The sequence below is a fragment of the Pongo pygmaeus genome, chromosome 17 (genome assembly GCF_028885625.2).
Source record: "Pongo pygmaeus isolate AG05252 chromosome 17, NHGRI_mPonPyg2-v2.0_pri, whole genome shotgun sequence".
NCBI lineage: Eukaryota > Metazoa > Chordata > Mammalia > Primates > Hominidae > Pongo > Pongo pygmaeus.
In genome coordinates, this window is record NC_072390.2 from 34,926,215 (window position 1) to 34,953,963 (window position 27,749).

Sequence of the window (27,749 nt, forward strand, 5' to 3'; positions counted from 1 at the left end):
AATCTGGCTCATTATCACAGCTGACATCATAGCCTTAGGGGTTTCTTGTTTGTTTTTTACCTTATCATTCTTCTGTTTGAATTTTTTTATTGTAGTCAAATATATATATTTATAATCTTAGCTATTTTTCAGTGTATAGTTCAGTGGCTTTAAGTATATTCACATTGTTGTGCAACCATCACCACCATCCACCTCCAGAATTCTTTTCATCCTGCCAAATGGAATCTTTGTGCCTGTGAAACAACTCCCCATCTCCCCCACCCCTGGCAACCACCATTCTACTTTCTATCCCTATGCATCTTACTCTCTCTCTCTCTCTTTTTTTTTTTTTTTTTTTTTTTTTGAGCTGGAGTCTCACTCTGTCGCCCAGGCTGGAGTGCAGTGGCACAATCTTGGCTCACTGCAACGTCTGCCTCTGGGTTCAAGCAATTCTTCCGCCTCAGCCTCCCAAGTAGCTGGGACTACAGGTGGCAGCCACCATGCCTGGCTAATTTTCATATTTTTAGTAGAGACAGGGGTTTCAGTATGTTGGCGAGGCTGGTCTCAAACTCCTGACCTCGTGATTGACCTGCCTTGGCCTCCCAAAGTGCTGGTATTACAGGCATGAGCCACTGCGCCTGGCTGCATTTTACTCTCTTTTATAAGTAGAATCATATTGGTCCTTTTGTGACTGGCTTATTTCACAAAGCATAATGCCTCAAGTTTTATCCATGTTGTAGCATGTGTTAGAATTTCCGCCCTTTTAAAGACTGAATCATATTCCACTGTATGACTATACCATATTTTGTTTATCCATTCATTCAACAGTGAACACTAGGTTGTCCCACCTTTTGGCTATTGTGAGTAATGTTGCTATGAGCCTGGATGTACATCTATTTGTTACCCTGCTTTCAACTCTTTTGGGTCCCAGAAATAGAATTCCTGGATTATATGGTAATTGTGTATTTAATTTTTGGAGAAACCACCATACTGTTTTCCATAGTGGCTGTACCATTTTACATTCCCACCAGCAATGCACAGAAGTTCTGATTTCTCCGCATCCTCGCCAACACTTATTTTCTGTTTTGTTTTTTTAAATAGCCATCTTACTGGGTATGAAGTAGTAGCTCATTGAGGTTGATTCAAATTTCCCTGATGATTAGTGATTGAATATCCTTCATGTACTTATCGGCCATTATATGTCTTCTGTGGAGAAATGTCCACGTAAGTCCTTGGTTCATTTTCAAATTGGGTTGCCTGTTTTGTTGTTGTTGCTAAGGTGCAGGAATCCTTTATATATCCTGGATATTAATCCTGTATCAGATATATGGCTTGCACATATTTTCTCCTGTTCTGCGGGTTGGCTTTCCACTCTGTTTATACTGTCCTTTGAGGCACAAAAGTTTGATGAAGTACAATTTATCTATATTTTTTCTTTTGCTGCCTGTACTTTTGGTGTCATATTCATAATTTGGGTTTTAAAAACGATTTTTGTTTCGGCAGGGCGTGGTGGCTCACGCCTGTAATCCCAGCTCTTTGTGAGGCTGATGCCTGCGGATCGCTTGAGGTACGGTTTGTGAGCAGCCTGGCCACCATGGTGAAACCCCGTCTCTACTAAAAATACAAAAATTAGCTGGGCTTGGCGGCCCACCCCTGTAGTCCCAGCTACTTGGGAGGCTGAGGTGGGAGAATTGCTTGAATTCAGGAGGCGGAGGTTGTAGTGAGCCAAGATTGTGCCTGGGCGACAGAGTGAGATTCCGTCTCAAAAAAAAAAAAAAAAAAAAGCCGGGCGCGGTGGCTCACGCCTGTAATCTCAACACTTTGGGAGGCAGAGGTGGGCGGATCACGAGGTCAGGAGTTCAAGACCAGCCTGGCCAACATAGTGAAACCCCGTCTCTACTAAAAATACAAAAAAATTAGCTGGGCCTGGTGGCACACGCATGTAATCCCAGCTACTCGGGAGGCTGAGGCAGGAGAATCGCTTGAATCCGGGAGGTGGAGGTTGCAGTGAGCCGAGGTCACGCCCTTGGTTAGTAAACTCCGGGCTGAAAATTCATATCCTGAGCTCCCTTCAGGGATCCCCATTTGCCCTGAAAAACAAGGCTGGTGCCTCAGTGAGATCTGAAACATGCTCCAGGACCAGGACCCTGTAGTTTCATCAACCGCAGACAGTGGCGGGAAAAAAAGCATTTCGGTCTTTTTATTTGTTCGTCATGTTCAAGGTTCCCCCTTATGTTAAAAAATTAAAAAAACAAAAAAAAAGAAAAAAGAGAGCTCCTGGAACGGAGAATCTGTGAAAGGTTTTAATACGTATTCATTTTGGGGCACTACCTTTTACTAGAGCAAAGAATCCCCTACTTAGAGGGAACCAATGGATTAGTTACAGCGTGTTACCAAGTCCTCAGGAGGGCAAACTGAAAAGCTGCAACCACTGCTCGGCCAGTGTTCGATTGCTTTTGGTGGACTAGTGCGTCTGAGTAGTCATCTGTAATTTCAACATGTGGCAGAAAGTTTCTCCGCACCTCCCTCGCCCCAGCTCCACTCACCACTTAGTGTATGTTTTAAAGCAATAAAGCAATGGGTCTGCTTAGAGGGGGTTCTAAAGGGAAAGATAAACACGGGCTTTATTAAGTATACAGCAGGGCAATGTGACAGGCGACCACGAAAGGAACTCAGGGAGCCTCTCAGCAGCCCGGCCTCCTTTCGTAACAAAACTGGAGTCAACCTGATCATTTTAGGGGCGCTGGGTGGAAGGCTGGCTTTTCCAGCCAAGGCAGGATGTGCTGGCTTTTTCTCTGGAGGTGTCCAAGAGCGCAGAGAGAGTGTCTAATGGTGACTTCGGATTCTGGCGATTCGGGATCTCCCTGGGTGACAGAGAGAGTGTTCCCTGCTGCTTGGTCTCCTTCGGGCATCAACCAGCGCACACACTTGGAAACTCTGAACCCGGAGGACGTTCTGTACCTCTCCATGCCCCAGAGCCATTTGGGGAAGGGCCCACCTTACCCCCCGCCACCCCCGTGGCACAGCAGCTCCCCATCCTCTCGCCCAACACTTGCTAGGTAGTTTGGGGTGTAGAAACGACCCCAGCAGCAGCGGCACCTTAGGTGCACACCGAAGGTGAACGCTGGACCTCCCCGGGAAAGACTTTGCTCCCGACTTCATCCTGATGCTGGTGCAACCGGAAAAAGAGAGAGCCCGGGCGAAAGGGGCCAGGGCGCGCAGGAGAGGGCAGGCGAGAAAGTGCCCAGCAAGGGCAGGCGCTGGCCGAGGGCGGGGCGGACGCGGGAGGGCGCGAGAGGGGCGTGGGCGCGGCCGCCCGCTAGGCCTGGTCGGGCCAGGGGGAGGGGCGCTGGCGGGAGCGGCGCCTCCCGCCCTGGGAGAGCGGCGCGCGCGGCAGCCCCGCGGCAGCAGAGCGCCGAGCCGGGAGCGCGGGGAGCGCGGTCCGGCGGCGGCGAGGGAGGACTAGGGCGCAGACGGCCGGCGCGCGGCGCGGCTACCATGGGCGTGCAGTGAGCAGCCGCTCAGGACGACTTCCTCGGCTGCGCGGCGCTCGAGCGGAGCTCGCTGGCTGGCGGTGCGTCCCCACGGTCACCATGAAAGGTAGGGCGGCGGCAGCTCCGCGGGGCTCTGGGCAGGGGGAACGGGCTTTGGGGCGCGCGGGAGGCGATGGAGGTGCCTCCCGCGCGAACTTTCCCTTGGGCTGCGGGCCCGGGGAGTCGGGGCTGCCAGGGCGCCGGGTTCGTGCGCGGACACTGGGGGCGCACCCGGCTCCCGGGTCAAGCACGGCTAGAGACCTCGAGGTTGGGATTTTGAAGCGCGCAAGTGTTCCCCTCCCCATCGCGTCTTTGCAAGTAGTTTGAAGCCCTAAGTCGTTGTTTACGGATTCCCGTTTCCAGCTTTTTAATTGAAAAAACATGCCGAGGAGAGTGGAGGCATCGCCATCCCTCCCGGTCGGTTTTCCACTCCGCAGCGCTCCCCACGCTCGCCCATTCCTCTCTCCTCCCGCCTCTAGCCGTTTCCCGGCCGGAGCAGTCCCGGCGCTGGCGGCCGGGTGTTTTCTCCGGGACTGGGGATATTCTCCGTGCGCCCTCGCCACATCTGGCAATGATTAGGTGCCCGAGGAGTTCAGCTGGCTCGGGAAGTGCATTTGGCATCTTTCTCCATCAGATTCACCGACTGGAAAATAGTTGCTCTCGGTTCCGTTTCCCTTCCACGTGCCCGCCTGTGGGGTGGGTGTGCCCACGTGTGTTCAGGGGTGACACACATCAGCCGGTTAGTCGCCCCCTGCGTGGTGTCCTCTGCAGGCCGGTTTATGGAAGTGTCAGATGTTATCGTACTTTAAAAAGAAGCACAAGAAGGACTGCGGGGCAGCCTTCTGTTTAGTGGAAACACGGAGATTTGTCAGCGGAATCCTGATTTATGTATGAGATAAATAATTGCAGCGGAGACATCAAAGAGTGGTTCAGGAATGGGCCCGCGTGGTGTTTACACAAGGCTTCGTGTGAGAGTTCCTGGTTCTGTGCTAGGGTAACACAGCCCTGCGCTGTCCCGGGCTGGGTGCGAAATGCCATCTGACCGCGGTGACCGAGCTTCCAGCCGCCAGAGACCTGGCGATGCAATCGCTTTGACTTGCCGGGGTTGCTGTCCGAGGGAGGCGCCCGGGAAGCCCCAAGGCCCTTGGAAAGTAACTTTTGGCTCTGGAAAGTTTTTTTTTTTGAAGGGCAGCTCCCACTGAACTAACCGGAGCGATGATATCCTACCAATTCACTCCCTTTCCAAGGGCATTAGGTCTCCACGTCGGGAGACCTCGGGAAGGGAGGTGACTGATGGCCAGGTGAAAAGTGGTCTTCCCCAGGGAAAAAGAAACAAAAGACACGATACAACTGTCTACCTAGAGAATTTTAAAATGCAGTGGCTTGCTTTCCTTCTGTCTCCATCTCAGTTTCTCTTCCCTCATTTACATTCTAGGAAATACACACATTCCTTAGCTGGCTCTAATTGAGGAGACTCCCTAGAAAGGAAAGAATTTCACATGGCTAAAAGTTATCTGGGGCTCAGTTATCATTTTAGCCAGAAGTGAATCTTCTCTACTGGTCATTAAGACCAGTGGTTTTTAAAGCTTGGGAAGATAAGCCACCTACCCACTCCATCAGCTCCCACGTGGGTGGGTTCTTAAACCCTGAAACTTTTGTTATGCTTTTTACTGGGTAAAGGACCGCTATTGCACTTGAGACACTTTTCCACTTTACATTTGCACTGGAAAACATACCCAGAAGTCCTAAACACATTTTTGGAGAGATTTATGCTGCATTCTGGACCAGCTGGTGGCCTACCCGCTGTGGTCTAGCGCTGCCCAAAAGCCCCATACACTTTCTGCCCCAGTCGGGGAGGCCGATGGAGGGACGGGACTGGTGAATCCCTGGGTACACTAATCATTTTGAAGGCCTCTTTTAAAAACGAAAATATTCCGGCGGGGCGCGGTGGCTCACACCTGTAATCCCAGCACTTTGGGAGGCCGAGGTGGGCAGATCACCCGAGGTCAGGAGTTCGAGACCAGCCTGGCCAACATTGTGAAATCCTGTCTCTACTAAAAATACAAAAAATTAGCTGGGTGTGGTGGCAGGCACCTGTAATCCCAGCTACTTGAGAGGCTGAGGCAGGAGAATCACTTGAACCCGGGAGATGGAGGTTGCAGTGAGCCGAGATCGAGCCATTGCACTTCAGCCTGGGTGACAAGAGCAAGACTCTGTCTCAAAAAAAAAAAAAAAAGAAAGAAAGAAAGAAAAAAAACATTCCATGAGAGTTTTGCCTACCAATTATTACCACGTGATGTGTATTTATTACATTTGTCTGAGTGGTGGGGTGGGGACGAGAGGGGCAGTAATAATTTTTTAGTACCTACCAAGTGCCAGCCACTGTACTATATACACTACAAACACATTGCAGTTAATCCTCTCAACAGCCCTGAGAGTAGATATTTCAATCCTAACAGTATAGGTATGAAAACTGAGTCTAGAAGAAATAGGAACTGGCAACTAGGAGGATAGGGTGGGCATCTAAAGACAAGCCTTGTCAGTTACCCCGTGTGGCTTGGAAGGCCCTAAGACACCAGATAGATAACCTCTGGTGAAGATGACTGGAAAAAAAAGTGAATCTGAGACAACTAACTAGCCAAGTAACCCGTAATTGGTGCTGTATCCAGGAAGAGGTGGAGCCAACCATTTGGACGTGAGGCTTTGGAAGCCTAGACAAAAAAGGAAAGCTGCTTTTACCAAGTGGAATTGTTTTGACCATTTGCCATAGGGAACCAACTAAAGGTTATCCCCGGGTTCCTGATTACATGAAATAGTTGTTAACTCACCATGCTTCAGAAAGCCAACATGATAGAAAGCAACGACAAGCCTTGTAAATTCTTAGAATAAACGTGTTAATCTAAAACATTCTTGGCCGGGTACAGTGGCTCATGCCTGTAATCCCAGCACTTTGGGAGGCTGAGGCAGGCGGATCACCATATAGTGAAACCAGCCTGGCTAACATGTAGTGAAACCCCGTCTCTACTAAAAAATACAAAAATTAGCTGGGCATGGTGGCGCATGCCTGTAGTCCCAGCTACTTGGGAAGCTGAGGCAGGAGAATAGCTTGAACCCAGGAGGTGGAGGTTGCAATGAGCCAAGATCGTGCCACTGCCCTTCAGCCCGGGTGACAGAAGCAAGACTCTGTCTCTCAAACACACACACACACACACACACACACACACACACACCCCCATTCTTTAGCCAAATTGAAAATCAGTGGACACCATAGAAGTTAAAGAAGTTCATTTGCAAGAGCAAATATTCCTGTGCAAGTCAGATGCCTTTTTAGGGTACCAACGTGACTTTCTAATTCTGATGTTTAAACCTGGATATGGCCTTTGTAGTGACCAGGCTCTTGGAGTGTAATCCTGCATCTGCCAGTCAGTCACAGCGCCACCTATCTGTTGCATTCAGCAAACATCCATTTCCTCCATCCCTGGAGTCACAAGTACCAAAATAATGACATCATTATATATTACCCAGAAGAAAATTACTTTCCCCATTGCTGCAGTACTTGAAGTCTTCCAAACTGATTAAAACATGAAGTTTGTTTTAATTTATTTCCGATTTCATTTTCAATTAGCTGTACTACACCATCAATCTCATGGCTTTTTGGATACATATTCACATTCTTGACGAAGGAATCTGACTCCTCTAGAGTTAGGTGTGTCGTTATTAAATCACATTCTTGGTTCTTAAAGTTGGGGATATTGGTTAGTTTCAGTGCAGCAGCACTTGTTGCCTAAGAGACAACCAAAAACAGCTGCCACCACCCGGGACCACAGAGTCCAAGCCAGTGTTATAATTTAACACAGAGAGGAGGCCGGTGCCATGAAAACACAGTGTTCAGCTGCTTATTTTTGTACTTTTGTGCATAAATATTTCTGAAATACAGTTTGGCAATAATATATTTAAAATATACTAGTAAGCAGTATACTTCTCCCAAAGTTTTTTGGGACTCACAGTCTTTTTGCTTTTTCAGTGTCTCTCTAAGATTTCTTGGTCTTAACTGGGATAAGCAAACAAGCCTATAAAGGCAATTGCATTTAACATTGAAAGAGTCATATTTTCTAAAGGAAAATGGAAACAAAATGAGACCTTTTTCCCTTCACTGATTGGTAATAGGGGCTGCCCTTCTCTGGGAGGCAAATTTACAATCTAATTATACTTTTGACTTTTCATTAGTTTGGGAATGCTTGACATTCTTAATCTGAGGTTTAATTATTGCTAAGCATAGATCTTCTCTGTGGTCTCCTATGTAATTTCCCAGGGTTGTTCCAATGGCTCCAACCCTTTGCCATGTGGCTCATCCACTGGTAATGGGGTGAATAGAAAAAGCTAGCCGATGATGGCTTTCAGGCTATGTCATAACAGAGTATCTCATTTTCCTACTAAATGCTTATTCTTATTATAATATTATTTCAAAACAACTCTTGCAACCACTGCCAAATAAAGTTAAATGGACCTTGAAGTATTAGCTTTCAAATGGGAAAATGGACATTTAAATTTTGTGATAGAAAATATGTTTCACCCTGGGTAAAACCAGCATGTGGGTAATCTCTCAGGGAGGCCAGCCTAACACAGACTTCCCTTTAATAATAGCTAACATTTATTGAGCACCTGCCATGCCAGGCATTATCATTTCCTCCATTTTGTGGTAGGAAAACTTAGGTTCAGAGAGGTTGTGTTACTTGTCTAAGGGTACCCAGCTAGTTGGTGGGGGGGATCAGTATTCAAGCTCAGACTGTCTGATTCCAGAATCACATGTGTAATCTCTAGCCCAGGCTCCCTCCTAGCTATGCCCTAATAATGCATTCAAGCCCTACATCTTTGTGAAGTCCTACTGTGTGCTGTCACACTCCACTAGATACTGGGTGAGCAAGGTAGACAAGGCGCTATCATCTGGGCTCGTAACTGTAATGACCTAGCATCAAAGGTCTGAAGGATTGATGTGTTCTTCAGTCAGCCACTGGAGGAGATGCTCTAAACTGGAGCTCTTGCAAAGATAAAGCAGATTCCAGGATTGCTTCCCTGTGTAGCTTATCTTCTGGGAGGTTTTGCTTACCGCTGATTGAATGAATGTGGATGGCCCACTGTAGCCACCAACTCTGAAAACAGCCCCTACACTTGTCTTACTAACAGGTTTGCATTGAGAAAATGAAATATTGTCAGAAGTGCCGTTTTCATGAACAGACTGTAACCACCGGTGAGTGATCAGTAAAAATAATAATACTACTAAGTATTTTAAACCAGGAACAGGGAAGTATAGACATTTTTCATAGAAAGTTCATTCTTTACTGCTGACAACAGAGTTTCTAACCACACCAACCATCCAAACCTTAAGGGAAGTAACTTCTCAGTCAAGCAGTGATTTGATTTCTTTTTCAGTGCATGACATTTGAAAAACCAAAATCAGCATCATACCTTGAAAAGGTCCTGCTGATTGCTTAAGGGCATTTTGTAATTATACAGCAGTGAAAGCCAATATAAACATAAATTAGTAATCCCAAATTAAGATTCCAAAGAGATCCTAGGAGCTCTCTTAACTTCTGAATTTATCATGAATATTCCATCGATACTCTTAAAAATAGAAAAGAAATGCATTTTTCAGCATGGGAGGTTTAAAATGAAATACATTTATTGGACTTGGATATATTAAACATGACTCCTTTATGCTTCCTGAATGATGTGATGTTATACCTCAGTATCATGTGAGGTATTATTCACTAGCCTGTGATGTTGGATGTTTTACATTTGGTGTGAAAAACTCACTTGTTTCTGGCTCTGTGGAAGAAGCCACATTTATTTTGCCCCAGTCATTTTCTTATGACATAGAAATGTTAGGAAACTAGCTGATGTTTATAAAACAATTTATTATTCAAAGGCAAAACAGTCCCACTTTAAAGTAGATAACACATGCTTTAAAATATAACCATCTCATAAAATACAATTATGTTTAGTGATCCCAGGTGTTGAACCCAATCATTTCTGTGTGCTGGGCGAGGAGTGTGGGCTCTGAAACCAAGAGAGCCTGGTGACCTCAGGCAAGTCACTTAACCCCCTGGGCCCTCAGTTTCTTTATCAATGTAATGAGGGACAACGATGGCATCTACCTGATGTTGTTTTAAGGATTAAATAGTTGTTTAGAATGGTGGCTAGTACGTAATAAGAACTCAAGTTGTTTTAGTAATTGTAATATTGTATTATAACCTGCTGCTTCCTCCCAGCAATAAGTTAATTGCCAATTATGAGCCATCTATGTTAATTTAATCAGTGATGTAGTTTAGACCATGAAGGCAAATGTTCAGTTCTGAAATGAAAGTAATTTTCAAATTGCAGATGTGTTAAAACAGACCTCAGGGATAGAAGGAGTGAGTTGTGCTCCACGTGGGGAAGTATTAGTATTGGTTGCATTCCAGCTGCCGTCACTGCTATCATCATAAAAAATGCAGGGACTATTCTCAAAGTGAAGTTTGTAATTGTAGTAATGAAACAGTTTTTCTATTTGTTATAGTAGTGGTAGAAAATTGATAAATATATGTAAGTATATTTAGATTACCTAGGAGCACTATTTTTTTTTAGTACTATTGCTCACGTGCCTACTGATGACATGATATTTTTAAAGATCTGTGTTTCAAATCCAGTGTCCAGTTTTATCCAGTAAGGATATGACATCAAGGAATCACAACATTAAACAAATTTGTCTCTAAATAAGTATTCGGACAGATGTATGTATATGTATGTTTTTAAACCATATGATGTCATGTCTATTTCATCAGTAGTATTAATTTTCCATTAAGCTGTCATATTTCTGTTTTATTATTTATAATTGGGCCACCAAGTTCTAACTAGCTTTCATTTATTCTTTAAACAAATATTTAGTATGAACTTTCTGTGTGCAAGCCCCTCTAGAAATGCCAAATAAAATGAATAAAATATAGCTTCTGTGCTTACGGAGCTTGCAGTCTGGTAAACAAGACAAGACTTATGCGTAAACAACTGGAATCCAAAGTAGAGAGTAGAACATGCCCTATTTGAGGTTCAGATAATCTGGCTGAAGACAGTGACATTTTCATTTGCAGGAGAGATTTGAATTATAGTTCATATTTCAGATTACATTATATTTCATATCTTGAATTATATTTCGTATTACATTAATAAGGCAAGCAACATTAAAGAAAAATGTCTTAAAAGAGAGGAGGGCTGAGCCTGATGACTCGTACTTATAATTTCAGTGCTTTGGGAGGCCAAGATGGGAGGGTTGCTTGAGGCCAGGAGTTTGAGACCAGCCAGAGCAACATAGCAAGATCCTGTCTCCACAGAAAATTTAATGGTTGCAGTGGTGAGTGGCTATAGTCCCAGCTACTTGGGAGGGTGAGGTGGGAGGATCCCTTGAGCAGTGGCACAGTCTTGGCTCACTGTAACCTCTGTCTCTTGGGTTTGAGTGATTCTTCTGCCTCAGCCTCCCAAGTAGCTGGGACTGATTACAGGTGCATGCCACCATGGCCAACTAATTTTTGTATGTTTTGTAGAGACAGGGTTTTGCTATGTTGCTCAGGCTTGTCTTGAACTCCTAGCCTCAAGTGATCCGCCCGCCTCAGCCTCCAAAGTGCTGGGATTACAGGCGTGAGCCACCATGCCTGACCTGAAATCTCGTAAGTGTGACATTTCAGTGTGGGAGGTGAGAGGAAACCAAATTCAGTCTTCTTGAACTGGGTCTCTTAAACTCAAAATGTTCGTCCAACATTTGTAAATAATTATAGTATATTGCTTTGGCATAATTGTTTAGATAATCTAAACAACATTAATGGATTTCAAAACAAAAAGATGTATCAGTGTTATTTTTAAACGAAAGACCTCTTTTTTTTTTTTTGTCTCCAGAGAAATGGACAGCATTAGTTTTTCTTGCCAAATCACCCATGTATTTGAGGCCCTGCCAAGGCCCTTATTCAATTTAAGGCAGAGATTCAAGGCCTCATTCTGACTCTCTTATTAACATGATTAAAATGATTGGATGAGAATTTTCCTCATAGAAGAAAGGGAAGCACATCGCCTCCCCCATAATCACCTATGAATGATGGATGCAGATGTCAAGGTTTTGCATGTCGTATTTACTGATTACTTTCTAAGTTCTTGCAGTTGGTGGCTGTGGGGAAATCTGATTTAGCCCCCACTGCCAACTTAGGGGTAAAAGTAACAAAAACATCCTTTCTCAATTTTGTTAGACTGTAAAGGAAGGAATAGGGTTCCCATGCCTCTTTATTCTAAAAGCAAGTATCTGCCGTTTTTACAAGCATCAGAATTGCAAGTTGTGCCAGAAATTGGAGTCATTTTATGTCTATAATTTTGACTTTTGACTTGAAAAAACTATGCAGTTGAATCAAAAGTGATCCCATTGCTGCAAAACAAATTCAGTAAGCAGCTGAGTAATCAATATGAATCTCCTGTGATACTTTAAAATAATCTACAAGTATTTAAACTGCTACAGATTCCTTCATCCATTTGGAGTGAGACAGTTGAATGAAAGGCCGATCTAATTACCCCCCGACAAAATATCCTGAACCTCAGATACTTTGTTACGCTGCATTGAGTTCATTCACCAGAAGAATACATAATAACTGTGTTCCAGAAATGCCAAGACTGGAAAAAGGAAACCATGCGGGGAGCCAGATAAAGGTTTACATTTGTAAAGCTATAAAACCAGGGCATATATTACTGATACTGTGCTTAGGGACATATCAAGATTAAAGGACACCTTTCTTCAGTTTTTACAGCCCAAAATACATTAAGGTAAATTTTCATCAATATCAACCAGGTACTTCAGTGTCAATTTGCTGAAGCCCAAATAGAACCTGCAGCACACATTACTCTTTTGCTCATCAAGCTTTCCTGTTGGTCCTTCCCCCAAATAGTCACCTCAGAATGGAGTTTTGTGTCTTTTGAAGCCAGATGATTAAAGTCCTAGGATATTTATTTTGGACCTTAAGGCATAGTAGCTTTTACCACTGCCTCTGTCCTCTTACTTCAAAGAAAATTCATATTTATTAAGCAGATGGTATATGTTGGATGTTTTCCATGTGTCAGTTCACATTTCCCTCCCCAAAATGTGTGAGATAGGAATCATTGGTTCCACCTTATAGGGACTGAGAGGCAGACATGAGCTTATTGCTATTACAAGGTGGAGCCAGTCTTCAAACCTAGGTCTTTGAATTTCAAAGCCCAGACATTACCATTAATTCTATCAGCCTCTGGTGTTAGGAAAGAAGTCTTCCAGGATATCACAGCAACATCAAGGGGACATTCCAAATATTTAGCAACCCAGGTGACACACTGTGGAAGCCACCGTTCCCGTATGAAAGCAACTCCTTGGAGCACACTGGTCAGTGGAGAGTGACTGTAGACTCAGGGGTCCTGATGGCACCAGTCATCTGGCCCCAGGGATACAGGGGCAAGGGCCTGCTACAGTGGGTGGTGGTGACAGTAGAAACACACAGGGACAGCTTGCAGAAATGCTCAGAGCAGAGGCTATTGTTCTTCAACCAGCTGGTTTGGAAGCACTTAAATATTTTAACAACCAGTGATACCATACCATTTTGTTCTAAGAGTAATGACAAATGTACAAGAGCTGGGAATGGATCCTGGTCTAAACACGATAGAGCAACCAATGGATGCTCATATGTAGACAGCGCCACTGGGCCGGCATGGAAGAGAAGTCTAACTTCAGCCTAGTCCCTGTCCACGGTCCTTCAGGCTGGCTCCTAAAAATGTCTGCATTTGCTATGATGTTCAGTTTGGCATTTGTTGGAAACCTGCTTTGTGTCAAGTATTGAAGGCTCTAGCTTCAAACTGCGTCTTCTGTGGTTTCAGGTTGAACTCCACCCTCTGGCTCTTTGGGGGCATTTTCTGGTTATCTGGTTATCAGTGCTGGTCATCTGTTGGACCTGAATGCTTTTATTTTTATCTGTCTGACTTTTCCATTCATATTATCTTATTTTGCTTGTTTTACATTATTTCTTATCAAAGTTAGAGATGTTTAAAGAGTCAGATAATGTTATCTTATTTCATATTATCTTATTTCATGTTATCTTATTCATATTATCTTATTTTGCTTGTTTTACATTATTTCTTATCAAAGTTAGAGATGTTTAAAGGGTCAGATAATGTCATAGGTTTCCTGAAATTCCTGAAATTCTGAAAAACAGCAGTTTCCTGCCCAGGCCACCTTCATTTCATTTTCCATTTCCCAGAGGTAACCTCTTGATAACTTTTTTTACCATTTTCTTTTGGCATTTACCCTTCTTTCAGTTACCTGCTAATGCCTAAAAAACCATCCCCAAACCCTGTAGCTTAGAACAGCAGCTGGTTTTTTGCTCACGATTCTGCAATTCAGCCTGGACTGGACATGTGGCTGCCCTCAGGAGCCTGGAGAATCACTGCAGGTGGCCGGAATGGCTGAGGGCTCCCTGGCTGGTCTCACGTTTTCCCTGCTCTCATCCTCCAGTGATTGTCTGTTTCCAGATGGCCTCTAATTCAGCAGGGGAGGTGAACTTTTCACGGGGCCACTGGCTGCCAAGAGTGTAGTCAGAAGCCGAAAGGCCTCTAAGGCAGGGGCCCTGGAGCCACCCACTCCCACTTCTGCCACATTCCATGGGACAGAGCAGGTCATGGGGCCTGCCCAGATTCCAGGGGAAGGAAGTGGACTTGCGCATGGAGGGCTGGAAGGAATTGCTGGTAGTCCTTTATGACGATGATCTGCTGTGACCCCCGTATCTCTCCGTGACATGCTTATGGTGCTCTTGCTTCATTTTTTTTTTTTCATCTTAGGCATTATATACAGACTTCCTTTTATAGCAGAAGAGGATTTTGTTCTCTTTCACATTTTACCTTCCCCTAACAACCCTCGCAGGTATCTCCTGTTCCTGTCCACCTTTCTAATACAGTTACAGCGTAATCTCAGATCCATATTCAGTGTTGACATTATTGTGACAATGTCATGAGATTCACAGCTGAGTCATATTTCTTGCATAGCTTTTTGTTTCCCCCCCACGAAGTTAATAATCCTCTTGCCATTTTAGCTCCTCATACATACATCATTATTCATCTCCAAAGTCCCTTCTACTTTCCCAAATCTCTCCTCTGTGTGTTCAAACATATTAGGAATTCTTTCATTTCTATCTTCTCGAAGAAATCTTTCTGGAGCATTCTGACCAACTGAGGCTTAGAGTTAGGTTAGGATATATACACACAGACACACCCAGACGTGCACACACTCAGACACACGCACACATACTGGGTTTGTTGCTTATTTTAGTGCAATGCATTCTCCAATAACTTCCCGAGACAAGTGTGTGTGGGAAGTACATTTTTGGGGATTCTGCTGGTCTGCAAAGGTCTTTATGTTACCCCCTCGTTGAATTGAGAGCATTCTATATTGGAAGTAATTTATCCTTAGAATTTCGAAAGCACTGCTGTATTTACTTTAGCTTCCAACTTTGCTGCTAAATGTGAAGCTGATCTTTTTTTCTTTGTAAAATTCTTATAAATGATCTATTTTTTTTCTCTGTCTGGAAGCTTTTAGGATTTTATTTTTGTCTTCAGTGTTCTGAAATTTTTGATGATAAGCCTTGAAGTGTCTTTCTTTCCTTTCTTTGTTCTAGGCAGTGATGGGCCCATTCATACTGGAAACTCATGTCCTTCAATGCTGGGAAATGTGGTTCACTTACTCCTCCAGTGCTTCCGTCCCTCTGTTCTTTTTCCAGGAAACACCTGTTGTATGAACATTGGACCCTCTAAATTGATTTTCTTTTCTTTTTTTTTTCTTTTTTTTGAAACAGAGTCTTGCTCTGTCGCCTAGGCTGGAGTGCAGTGACACAATCTCAGCTCATTGCAACCTCTGCCTCCCAGGTTCAAGCAATTCTCCTGCCTCAGCCTCCCGAGTAGCTGGTATTACAGACGCACACCAGCACGCCCAGCTAATTTTTGTATTTTTAGTAGAGACGGGGTTTTACCATGTTGGCCAGGCTGGTCTCGAACTCCTGACCTCAGGTGATCCGCCTGCCTTGACCTCCCAAAGTGCTGGGATTCTGGGCTGCAAAGTGATCCCAGTGAACCACTGCACCTAGCCTCTAAACTGACTTTCTAATTTTTCCTTATTTTTACTTTTTTCTATTTATATGCCTTTATTCTACTTTCTGTAATATTTTGACTCCATCTTCCAACCCTTCCATTGGGATTTATTTCTGTGATCATATTTTTTAATTTCCAAAGGTTCTTTCTTTTTTTCTTTTTTGAGATGGAGTCACGCTCTGTCACCCAGTCTGGAGAGCAGTGGTGCTATCTCAGATCACTGCAACTTCCGCCTCCCGGGTTCAAGTGATTCTCCTGCCTCAGCCTCCTTAGTAGTTGGGATTACAGGTATGTGTCACCATACCCGGCTAATTTTTGTATTTTTAGTAGAGACGAGGTTTCACCATGTTGGCCAGGCTGGTCTCAAACTCATGACCTCAAGTGATCCACCTGCTTCAGCCTCCCAAAGTGCTGGGATTACAGGTGTCAGCCACCGTGCCCGGCCCTTTTTCTCTGATAGTTGCTTTTTTATAGCATCCTGTTTTCCAGATATATTATCTTCTCTTATCTCTGTAAGTGTATTAATGGTATTTGTTTTTTTCTGAGGTATTAATTTTCCTGCATAATGTAGATTTCCTCTCAATTGCTTTATCTGGTTTCTTTATTTTCATCTTTGTGTTTTCCTGTTAGAGGTTGTGTCAGTTGTCTGATGACCCTCGACTGTCTTATTTAACAGCAGAACATTACACAGGTCAATTGGAAACTTTTGTACTGCTGGGTTTTGTGAACTGTGACCATCACTCTAAGTTTACCTGGTTGGGCTGTTCCACTGGGAACCTCCTGGAATTAGAACCATTAGTTTATTTTTTTATTAGCTGGTCAAATTCCCCAGAGAAGAACCTTCTAATCTTTACCACAGAGGGGACTTTTTGGCTAAGTGGGAGAAGAGGACCCGGGGTCTGAGCATTCAGTTGGTAAACTTTCGCCTTTCCCCTGATTTCATTACAGTTCCTCTCATTTCCTGTTCCTGGTGTCCACTAGACAAGAGAACTTTTGTTTTAATGTTTCCAAGTAATAAACCTTGAATCTTCTGCTGTGGTTGAGGGGGGCAGTCATCCAGCTCTTTGGGTGGGCAGCTCCAACTCCTTCTCTTTTTTTCACATACTATACAAATCATCCACTTAATGTGTATAATTCAATTTTTTGTTATATTCACATATTTTTTATTCATCATTATAATCAATTTCAGAACAGTTTCACCACCCTAAAAAGAAACCTCTACCCATTAACAGTCACTCCTCAGTTCCCCTAAAAACCGCCAGCCCTAGGCAAACATTAATTGCTTTCTGACTCTAGACTTTCCTAATGTAAACATTTCATATAAATTGAATCACACAATGTATGTGTTTTTTTTGTGTGTGACTGGCCTCTTTTACTTAGCATAATGTTTTTAAGGTTTATCTATATTGTAGTATGCATCAGTGCTTCATTTTTTATTGCTGAATAATATTCCACTGTATAGACATACCACAGTTTATCCATTTATCAGTCAGTGAACATTTGGCTTGTCTCCCCTCTTTTTTTTTGCTATTATGAATAATGCTGCTACAAACATTCATGTGCGGATTTTTGTATGGACATATGTTTTTATTTCTCTTAGGTATAAACCTAGGAGTAGAATTGCTGGAGTGTATGGTAATTTTATGTTTAACTTTTTGAGGAACAGCCAGACTGTTTTCCATGGTGGCCGCACCATTTTACATTCCCACCAACAGCATATGAGGGTTCTGATTTCTCCCTGTCTTTGCCAACACTTATTATCTATCTTTTTGGTTATAGCCAACTGCTTCTTAAACTTATGTTTCACCAGTCCTCCTATTTTAGCCTCACCTTTATTTCCAAATTCCTAAGCCTGTTCAGGATTCTGCAGTATCAGTCATTGCCTCTTAGCTTTCCCGGCTGCTAGCACAGGTTTCAGTTTCATGAGTGTATGGGTCAGTCACCATCATGGTGTAGAAGCCCTGAGTCCCACAGACCTGTGTCTTTCTCTTGGTCTGGCCACACAAGCTGTGAGACCTTGGGTCAAATAAATGTAATTTCTCTGAGCCTTGGTTTTCTCATCTGTAAAACAGAAACATAATAAAATGCGGCCAGGTGTGGTGGCTCACACCTGTAATCCCAGCACTTTGGGTGGCTAAGGCAGGCAGATCACTCGAGGCCAGGAGTTTGAGGCCAGCCTGACCAACATGGCAAAACTCCATCTCTACTAAACATATAGAAATTAGGCAGGCATGGTGGCACAGGCCTGTAATCCCAGCTACTCCGAGGCTGAGGTGGGAGGATTGCTTGAACCTGGGAGGCAGAGGTTGCAGTGAGCTGAGATGGTTCCAATGCACTCCAGCCTAGATGACAGAGCAAGATTCTGTCTCAAAAAAAAAAAAAAAAAAAGGAAAGAAAAAAAAAGAAACATAGCAAAATGTGAAATAGCTGGCATACAGCAGGTACTGACTAAATATATTAGTCTCTTCTCTTCCCCAAACATGGTGAGTATACAAAAAGAGAAAGAATTTATCTTTTTCCTTTAGGAATTCATGAACTAGTGGGAAAGAGAGAGACATGTATAACTCTAATTTCCTTAATTTTCAACAACTACTGTTGAGTGCCTATCATGAGTCATAAATGTGTTAGTTGTTGAGGGTACCATGTGACGAGTTTCCTGTCTTCAAATGGCCTTCCATCTGGAGGAGTTAGAACCAGAACTGGAATATAAGGCAGATAGAGTTAAGTGCTGTCACACTGATACAAGGGAGCATGCAAGAATGAGAGGTAAATTCTGACTGTAGTGCTAGTGCGCAACTCGGTCCACAGATTGACTGGAACATGTTAATATGGATGACTCTCAGCTCTAAGCCAACAGAACCAAACTTCACTTGAACTCATGGTTCTCTGAAATAGCAAGGCACAAAGAATAAATCAGCAGCTAAATTCTGTTCAACATTCTCTGTCACAAAATATCTGGCCCCAATGTGGCTCTGTGCCAGTTACTGAGGAAAGTAGAAAAAGATAAATAAAAATCACATTTCAAAATAGGTGAGCAAAATATAACAGCCTGTAGGATTAAAATGAAAATGCAAAAGTTCAGCTGTGGGAGCCAAGAAAATATGAGCTTAAGACAGAATAAATCTTAAACACTTTCTGTCATTTAATATGTTAAGGTTGCTTCTTCCCCGCAGACAGACTGCTGTCAGAAACAGGGATCAAGTTATGACCACTGCAGGACTTAGAGGTCTTAAATCTTAACCAAGTCCTTATTCATGTAGGAGATTGGCAGTTGTGTGGCTATGACTGTCAGAGATAGACATTGGAAAGTGTAAGTTGCTAAAGAGACTGACCTCAGAAGAATCTCTTTATCTGAGTACATCACTTTTGCAGGCCCTGATACTGTAAAGACAATCTGGGATACAGCACATTGAGCTTGGGTCTATATGGTGTGAGGAAAAGGTTTTGAGAACAGAATATAGCATTGCACATTGTATCAGGCTATTTGTCTTCATGAAAACCTGCCTGTCAGCCCTTGTGGGCCCTAGCATAGCCTTCTGCCCTCTAGCATGTTATAGTCAATGGGAACACTGACTACTCATTCTCTTTCCCGTGGCTATTGTTGCTTGATGTAAATCATCTCCACAACCACAAGCCCCACCAGCTTTATCCTCTTCCTCTTCCTCAAGTCGCTAAATACCCAACTGTTCTATCAGCCTGAGTCAGCTGTTTGCTAACTGAGCAGCTGGGAACATCTGGGAGTGGGCCTGGGGGAAGACCTAAGCGAGTGAACTGTGCACCAAGCTTTTTCTGCCCTGAATCCACCCAACTTTTAAGGGTAGAAAAAGAGGATTCTAAAGTCAACTTTCGAAAACATTGACTAAAACAAAGTTAACCATTTTTTTCCTTCTCTTTGCACATGTCACAGTCTCTGATAGTTCCAAAACCATTATGAATTTCCAAGAAAGGGATATAATATGCAGTGTTTTCCAATCTCTATCCTCCCCCCTGAAAAAACAAAAACATTGAGAGAGACTGATTTAAGGCACTTCTGTATAATTGCAGTCAGAAGTAATGTGTGGTAACTTACTTGTACCCCTCATGTCTCTTGTGATTTTCTCTCTAATTTTAGAGTTGGATGAGATAGAGACTATTTTATTCTTTTAGTGGCTGTTGCAAGAATCCCTAATCCTTTTCGGATGAGGGTTAAGATGAGAAACAGGGAACCCACCCTGTGCTTTATGATGGGTGGCCTGTGAGGCCTTTGTTTTCTTGAACTCCTCATGGGTTTGGACATGTTAATTTGGAGGTAGAAGCAGGACACAGCTAAATTGCTTTAATAACAAAAATATGTGAAATTTGAAGTTCCCAGGGAAATTTCAGGAAGGAGAGAGAAGTCAGTCAGACCAAATGCTGCATGGGAAAAAGATTAGAGAGGGAAAAGAAAACAAACAAACAAGCTAATGGTAGCCCTTCTGAAATGAAGCTTTTGGGGGAGAATAGACATGTCTAATGGGAAATTTTAAACTGTTTGCTATCAAGGGTGTAGCATGAACCTCCCCTCTTGTTTCCACTGTGACATCTCCAATGATGTTTCTGTGGCCCACAGTGCCTGAGTGTGAGTGGAGTCTGCTGCAGAGGTGGCATAGTGGTGGAAAGGTTAGAGCTGGCCAAGGGCACGGATGTCTGGGTACCATTGATGCTGATATTCATGTCTCATCAGCTCCGCTAGGCTGTAAGCATGTGTTTATTGAATGAATGAAAACACAAATGAGTAGATATCTAAGCAGACGCAGCAGGTCAGGGTTTCTCTTAAATGGAGAATAGATGAGGCTGCAGCCATTAACACGACAGATGACCACATCAAGCATTAATAGGACAGATTAGTAAGTAAAGCAGGAACAGAGTATGGGCTTGATGTGTGTTTGTGGAGGTAGCCAATCAGGGAATCAGAGAAAAAGATGCTGTTCTCTTGGTTGTAAGCAAGTTCTTCCATGCAAAAAGAACTAAAGCTTAAATCCCTGCCATAAGAAGACCACTTTGAGTATAAATACGTGGACTTCTAGATTCCAAACCAAGATCTCTTCCCTTTCTGCAGAATGAAGAGACAATGGTGAAATACAAAGATATCACACCTCTCTGTTTTCTGTTAGAAATAACCACTGTCTCACATGTGAATTTTTTTTTTTTTTTTTTTTTGAGACGGAGTCCCACACTCTGTCGCTCAGGCTGGAGTGTAGTGGCGTGATCTTGGCTCACTGCAAACTCCTCCTGGATTCAAGTGATTCAGCCTCAGCCTTCCAAGTAGCAGGGATTACAGGCACCTGCCACCACACCCGGCTAATTTTTGTATTTTTATTAGAGATGGGGTTTCGCCATGTTGGCCAGGCTGGCCTCAAACTCCTGACCTCAGGTAATCCACCTGCCTCAACCTCCTAAAGTGCTGGGATTACAGGCATGAGCCACCACGCTCCGGCATCACATGTGATTTTATAAATACATTGTAACAAACAAGTATTCTGAGCTTCACCACATTGTGTTTATAGATAGCATACATCTTGGGTTCTCCATAACATTTCAAGGTTCAGGTATAGCTAGATCATGTCTCTTTTGGGGATTGAAAAAGACTATCACAGAGGCTTCATTTCCCCTATATGCCTCTCTTTCTTGAAAGCCAAGATTGGGCGGGCATGGTGGCTCACACCTGTAGTCCCAGCGCTTTGGGAGGCCGAGGCGGGCGGATCACCTGAGGTCAGGAGTTCGAGACCAGCCTGCCCAACATGGTGAAACCCCAGCTCTACTAAAAATACAAAGAACTAGCTGGGCATGGTAGTGGGTGCCTGTAATCCCAGTTACTTGGGAGGCTGAGGCAGGAGAATCACTTGAACCCAGGAGGCGGAGGTTGCAGTGAGCCAAGATCACACCACTGCACTCCAGCCTGGGCGACAAGAACAAAATTCTATCTCAAAAAAAAAAAAGAAAAGATAAGGGACCATGACTTACTCACCTCTGAAGCCACAGCCTGGCAGTCTCTGCCATGGTGAGTGCTAAGAACATGCCTTTGAGCTGAGCTGCCTGTGAGAGAAAGCTGTGTGCTGGGGCAGTAATGGACCCAGGCAGACAGGGTCCCCTGGAAAGCCCTGGCTTTGGCACCTCTTACTTGTCATCAAAAAGTGTTGGCCGGGCACAGTGGCTCATGCCTGTAATCCCAGCACTTTGGGAGGCTGAGGTGGGTGGGTCACCTAAGGTCAGGAGTTTGAGACCAGCCTGACCAATATGGTGAAACCTCATCTCTACTGAAATTACAAAAATTAGCTGGGTGTAGTGGCAGGTGCCTGTAATCCCAGCCTCAGGAGGCTGAGGCAGGGGAATCACTTGAACCCAGGAGGTGGAGGTTGCAGTGAGCCGAGATTCCGCCACTGCACTTCAGCCTGAGCGACAGAGTGAGATTCCATCTCAAAAATAAAAAAAAAGTGTTCGTCCTGGACAATAGACACTGGGGCCTACTTGAGGGTGGAGGGTGAGAGGAGGATGAGGATTGAAAAACTACCTGTCGGGTACTATGCTCACTACCTGGGTGACGAAATATTCTGTCCACCAAACCCCCGCAACACAATTTACCCATGTAACAGACATGCATGCACATGTACCCCCTGAACCTAAAATAAAATTTGGAAGGAAAAAAAAGTGTCCTTTAGTTGTAAAATTAATATGAAATTGTGTCTGCACAGTGCTTGCCCTTCCTAGACCTTTACCTGGCAGAACTGTAAATGAGCAGTTCTTTATAGATGCAATAAGGAATCTCATGTCTACTTTAGGAATGAGATTTTAGGTCTTTTGGTAGAAAGGTTGGGTGATAAAACATCTCTCTCTCTTTATTTATTTATTTATTTTTTTGGAGGTATAGTTTCATTCTTGTTGCCCAGGCTGGAGTTCAATGGCACGATCTTGGCTCACTGCAACCTCAGCCTCCCAGGTTCAAGCGATTCTCCTACCTCAGCCTTTCAAGTAGCTGGGATTACAGGCATGTGCTACCACATCTGGCTAATTTTGTATTTTTAGTAGAGATGAGGTTTCTACTCCCAGGCTGGGCTCGAACTCCTGACCTCAGGTGATCCGCCCACCTTGGCTTCCCAAAGTCCTGGGATTACAACCATGAGCCACTGCGCCCGGCCGACATCTCTCTTCTTTCCATGGTGGGTCTGCATTTAGGAATTTCCACAGTAAGGCTGCCTTTTGAAATGCATTTACTGCGAAACCATCGGTTGGTCCCAGTTACCCATCGGAAGGAGGGTGGGAAGGGTTTGGTTGTCATTGCAGGAGTTATGTTGGCTCCTGAGAGGCAACAGTTAGTGAAGGAGATGACCCCAGAGCCCAGACATTTAAAAACAGGGGCTTTAGGGTCAGTTGCCTAAAGATAACTTAACCCCTTGGGTGGTCGATTATTTCTGTGAGCAGAAAAAGTTTCTGTTCACAGGAAGCATGATGACAACAGTAAATTCATGCACACACGTGAGGAAGATATCAGAGAGAAACATTGAATTAATGTAGTGTGACAGGGAGTGGCCGGGTGGTCTGGAAAGGCATCTCGAAGGGTTGCACTTTAGCTAAGACCTGAATTCGAAGACGTCACATTAGGAACAGAGGAAGTGCATCCCGAGCAGCAGGAGCAGCCAGTGTGGAGACCCCTGCTGTCTCTTCCAGAAAGCCTGGTGTGATCCACGAGCAGAAGGAAAGCTGCTGTGACAAGCAGGGGCGATGAAGCAGGTCGAATCCTGCCCCACCCTCTCCTTCTGTGCCTCTTGCCAGGGTTAATATGTGTCTCTTCTTCTCTCACAGACGACTTCGCAGAGGAGGAGGAGGTGCAGTCCTTCGGTTACAAGCGGTTTGGTGAGTCCTAACAAAGCTGTGTTCCTTCTCAGTGGTCAACCTGGGATGCAGCCACAAACCCTCAGAGACCATTGGCAGGCTACCGGCAGGCCCTTCATGCACATGGGCGTTTGTGGCTCTGAGGTCCAATTTTGGTTGGAAAGTGAGTGTCTGTGTCCCAGGGGGAGGGTTTCTCATAATTCTGAGGGGCCATGGGACAGGAGCTGCACCCAGGCATGGGGAAGTGATGGGATGTTTATGGGTCTGCGGAATATAAAAGAGACAGCCTACTAGACAAAATGTAGTGGGAAAGGCAAATCTGTGACAAGACAGGAGCAAAATACCTGGAATTTTTCGATTTTGTTGTTCAGGAAACGTCTTTGCTCAGGCCTTACACTCCTAACCTAGTGTTCATGGATGAGTGAGAGGGAGACTTCTTCCAAGAATCTGCCTGGACACAGGTGCTCTGTGGCAGGCTGGGGAATGGCCCCCAAAGGTGACAGCACCCTGAATCCTGAAACCTGAATGTTACCTTATGTGGCACAAAGGACTTTGCAGGTGTGATTAAGTTGAAGAGCTTGAGATGGGGAGATGATCCTGGGTTACCTGGGTGGGCCCTGAAAGCGATCACAAGGGTCCTTATAAGAGAGAGGCAGAGGGAAATGTGACTGCAGAGAGAAGGTGATGTGAGGATGGAAGCAGAGATTTTTGTTATGTGCTCTGGTCAAGGAATATAGGTGGCCATTAGAAGCTAAAAATGCAAGGGCACTCATGGATTCTTCCTTCAGAGCCTCTGGAGGGAGAGCTGTCCTTCCCATATTTATATTTCAGCTGACTGAAGGTGATTTTAGGCCACTGGCCCGCAGAACTGTAAGAGGAGAAATCTGTATTGTTTAAGCCAGCACGTTCGTGGTTATCTTTTACAGCAGCCGCAGGAAACTCATACACGCCCTCTGCCTCCCAGGCTGCTGCACCTGGTGCTCTTCTTTGCTTTGACCTTGCTTCTCTTTGACCTTGAAATGCCAGTGGTCATTGCAGAGTTTCAAAGGCAGCTCCAGAGATTGGAGGATTTTCCCAACAGCTTGTTTCTGTGCTTGGCCAGAGGAAATGGAGAAGGATAGAGGAGAAAAGAGTGTGTGTGAGTGAGTGTGTGTGTGTTTCTGTGTGTGTGTGTGAGAGAGAGAGAGAGAGAAAGAGAGAGAGTATGAAAATGAATGAATCTACTTCCTGTTGCTTAAAAATAATCCTGGCTGGACTTTGATTAAAATTAACAACCCCCAGCTGCTCTGGCTCCCGCGTTGCTTTAGCATTTTTCCTTCTGGACACACACGTCTGCATTACTTTCTGGGAAAACATACGACTTTAAAATAGGAATGCAGTGGCACCAAGCTCATCTCTCTTGCGTTGGTTCCCTGGTAGAGTGGCCCGCATGCAGCCCCATTGCCCCTCCTCCGTGCTCCTGTTCCTTACCTACGTGATTCCATGTTTCTGCGATGGGACCATGGCCCTGTGTTCTCCTTTCCCGGGGGGGACTCACTGAAGGCAGCAGTAGGAGTGAAGATGAAACGAAGAATTATAAAGGAAAACAAACAAAAAAACACAGAAAGATAGGAATCAAGAGGAAAACGAAACTTGTCAAAATAAGGCAAGATAAATGTGGAGATGCCTACATGTTTTGGCAATCAGAAATATGAAGAACCAAGAGAGAAAGTCTCTTTAGAAAGGGTGACTTTGAAAGAAAATTTTTTATAAATTTCTCAGCCATGTTACCAGTTAGATGGGTGGGGATTTGGTGAAAAACACACAAAAAAGTACATTGCTGACAGGTTTTAATTTATGGTGGTTAAGTTATGCATGGGAGTTGCAACGGATGACTCACAGGAGACATGATAGCCACTTACAAATATTAGAGAGCACAAACAGAGGCTGGAAGAGAGCGATGCCAAGCGGTACAAATAGAAGAGAAGGACGAAATTAAAATGGGAAACCTTGGAATAGTCTATGAAAGAGACATTCCTGTTGCTGAGAATTCTTGGATTCAGCCTCTAGGCAAGGCGATGGATATCCAGCATAGGGCCAGAGTAGATCTTTGCAGATGGAAGAGTCTTTGAGAAGTTTTTTGTATTTTATTTTATTATTTGAGTTGTGAGACAGGGTCTTGCTCTGTCATTCAGGCTAGAGTGCAGTGGTGCAATCATAGCTCACTGTAACCTTGAATTCCTGGGCTCAAGCAATCCTCCTGCCTCAGCCTCTCGAGTAGCTGGGCCTACGGGTATGTGCCACTATGTCCAGCTAATTTTTAAATTTTTTGTAGAGACAGTGTCTTACTATCTTGCCCCAGCTGGTCTTGAACTCCTGGGCTTAAGCAGTCCTCCAGCCTCAGCCTCCCAAAATGCTGAGTTTACAGGCGTGAGCCACTGCACCCAACTGAGATGATTTAACTCTGCCTTTATTTTCACCTGTAAGGGAGCTGAGGCCCAGATAGATTAAGTCCTTGCTGAAGCAAGTTAGTTGGAGCTGGGGTTAGAAGATTCTGGATCTTCTAACTCTCAGGTTAATGTCGTTTTGGGGAAGGGCTCAGCAGTGAAGTGAAGTGGAGGTGACCTTTCAACTTCCGTGTTGTGGAGGGGGACCCTGCAGCTCTGGAACCCTAAAGTGGACTGGACACCCAATCTGGTTCCACTGGGAAGGCCTCATCATGGTTATAGGGCTAGGACTCTGATTCTTTAGAAGGTCAATGAGTTTTCAATTCCTAAGAAGTGGCCAATTGAATCCAGCAGGACCCAAGAACCCATTTCTTCAGGCATGGTTAAACTTTAACCATTGAAGGAAGACCAAGTCCCTTCCATGCAGCAGGTTGATAGTGAGGTGGTAAGTGGAAGGTGTCCAGAGACATGTCAACCCTCAAGGCCCTGCCCCTAATCACTCCTGTGTCTTGATACCAGCTACTTAAACTTAGTGGGTCTCAGATGCTGCCTCTGCCCAACCAGCAGGGGGACACCTGCCAAGGTAGGTGAGTCTACCTCACAGGGCTTTGGTGAGGTTAAGAGAGATGTCAGATGGACAAGTGCTTTGAAGTTACAACACTATAAAAACACAAGACTGTATTATCACTCTCCTGAGATTTGGGGCTATTAGCACTCTCTCAACGTTTTGATACAGCCACTGCAGAATATCAAAGTGTGACAGACCTGAAAACTTATTCCTGAAGAAATGTAAAGGTGTGATTTTCTTCTAAAGACGGTAACATTGTAGCCTTTTATAGTTGCAAAAATAGACTGGATAACATAGAGGGTTTAGTTATTGTTTAATTTTAGGCATATGTTGCTTATGCAAGTATGATAAACACAACCTGAATTTAGACTACAGATGAGCCAGAGGTCGGTTATTCACAGGGCAAAGGAGCCATTGTTTTAGCAAATCACTATTGGGTGGGCCTGCTTCCAAAGTTATTCATATAGAGAGTTATTATTCAGAGGTGTTTGCTACATAAAGTCAAGGCTGTTTACATAATAATGTCGTGCTTTTTCAAATTTAGCATATTATTACAGTAAAGAGCAAAATGCACGATCTTCTCCAGTGATCTAGCATGGTATTGTATTTGGTGCAGTCACCCCTTGTTTACTCAGGGATTTATTATTGTGTTTTAGTCTCAACCAGGTCTTCTGTTTTTCTTCAGTCTTTCCATATACCAAGCTTGTTCAGCCCCATTCCCAAAGTTCTGGGCAGGTGTCTAAAGAGGAGATGGAGTTTGGTCTGATGGTTTTGTCGCTTCTTTGCTCCTCTGACAAAAGCGTCAATGAGGGGAGACTTTGAAGGGTTAATTAAGTGAGCATTTTCAAGCTTTAATCAGGCTTTAAGGGTCAGAGTTTCTTGGCCTCAGTATGCAGAGCTAATTGGGACGTAACTATAGTTACAATTTGGCAGAGTTCATTTTCTGGGACATGAGGCACCAGTATATTTTTATTTTCCATAGATATGATATATACTACCACAAAAGTGATATTTTTCTGCTTATTTCCCAGTTACCTTTTTTTTCATTAAAAGCATCACACATGGCTCTAGAATCCTTTATTATTATGCTTAGCAGAAAGGGAAAGAGAGGCAGCACCACCCGCATAGCCTGGGCCCTCCCTCTGGAGCCTGCATTCTCCCTTTCTGCACTGAGGGGGCGCTAGACTGACTTTGTTTCATTGATTGGTCTCAATGGGTTCTCTTCTG

The 27,749-nt window shown here is 44.2% G+C and overlaps 1 protein-coding gene across 1 annotated transcript in view; it reads left to right on the top strand.

Moving 5' to 3' along the window:
* Window positions 1-3,311: 3,311 nt before the first annotated feature.
* The window catches only part of COLEC12 (collectin subfamily member 12), a 181,367-nt gene continuing 156,929 nt past the window's right edge, over window positions 3,312-27,749 (top strand). Inside the window, exons 1-2 of the mRNA XM_054460330.2 lie at window positions 3,312-3,579; window positions 23,499-23,549. Of these exons, the coding sequence (XP_054316305.1) occupies window positions 3,573-3,579; window positions 23,499-23,549 (58 nt within the window). The 5' untranslated portion in view covers window positions 3,312-3,572. The remainder of the gene's footprint in view (window positions 3,580-23,498; window positions 23,550-27,749) is intronic.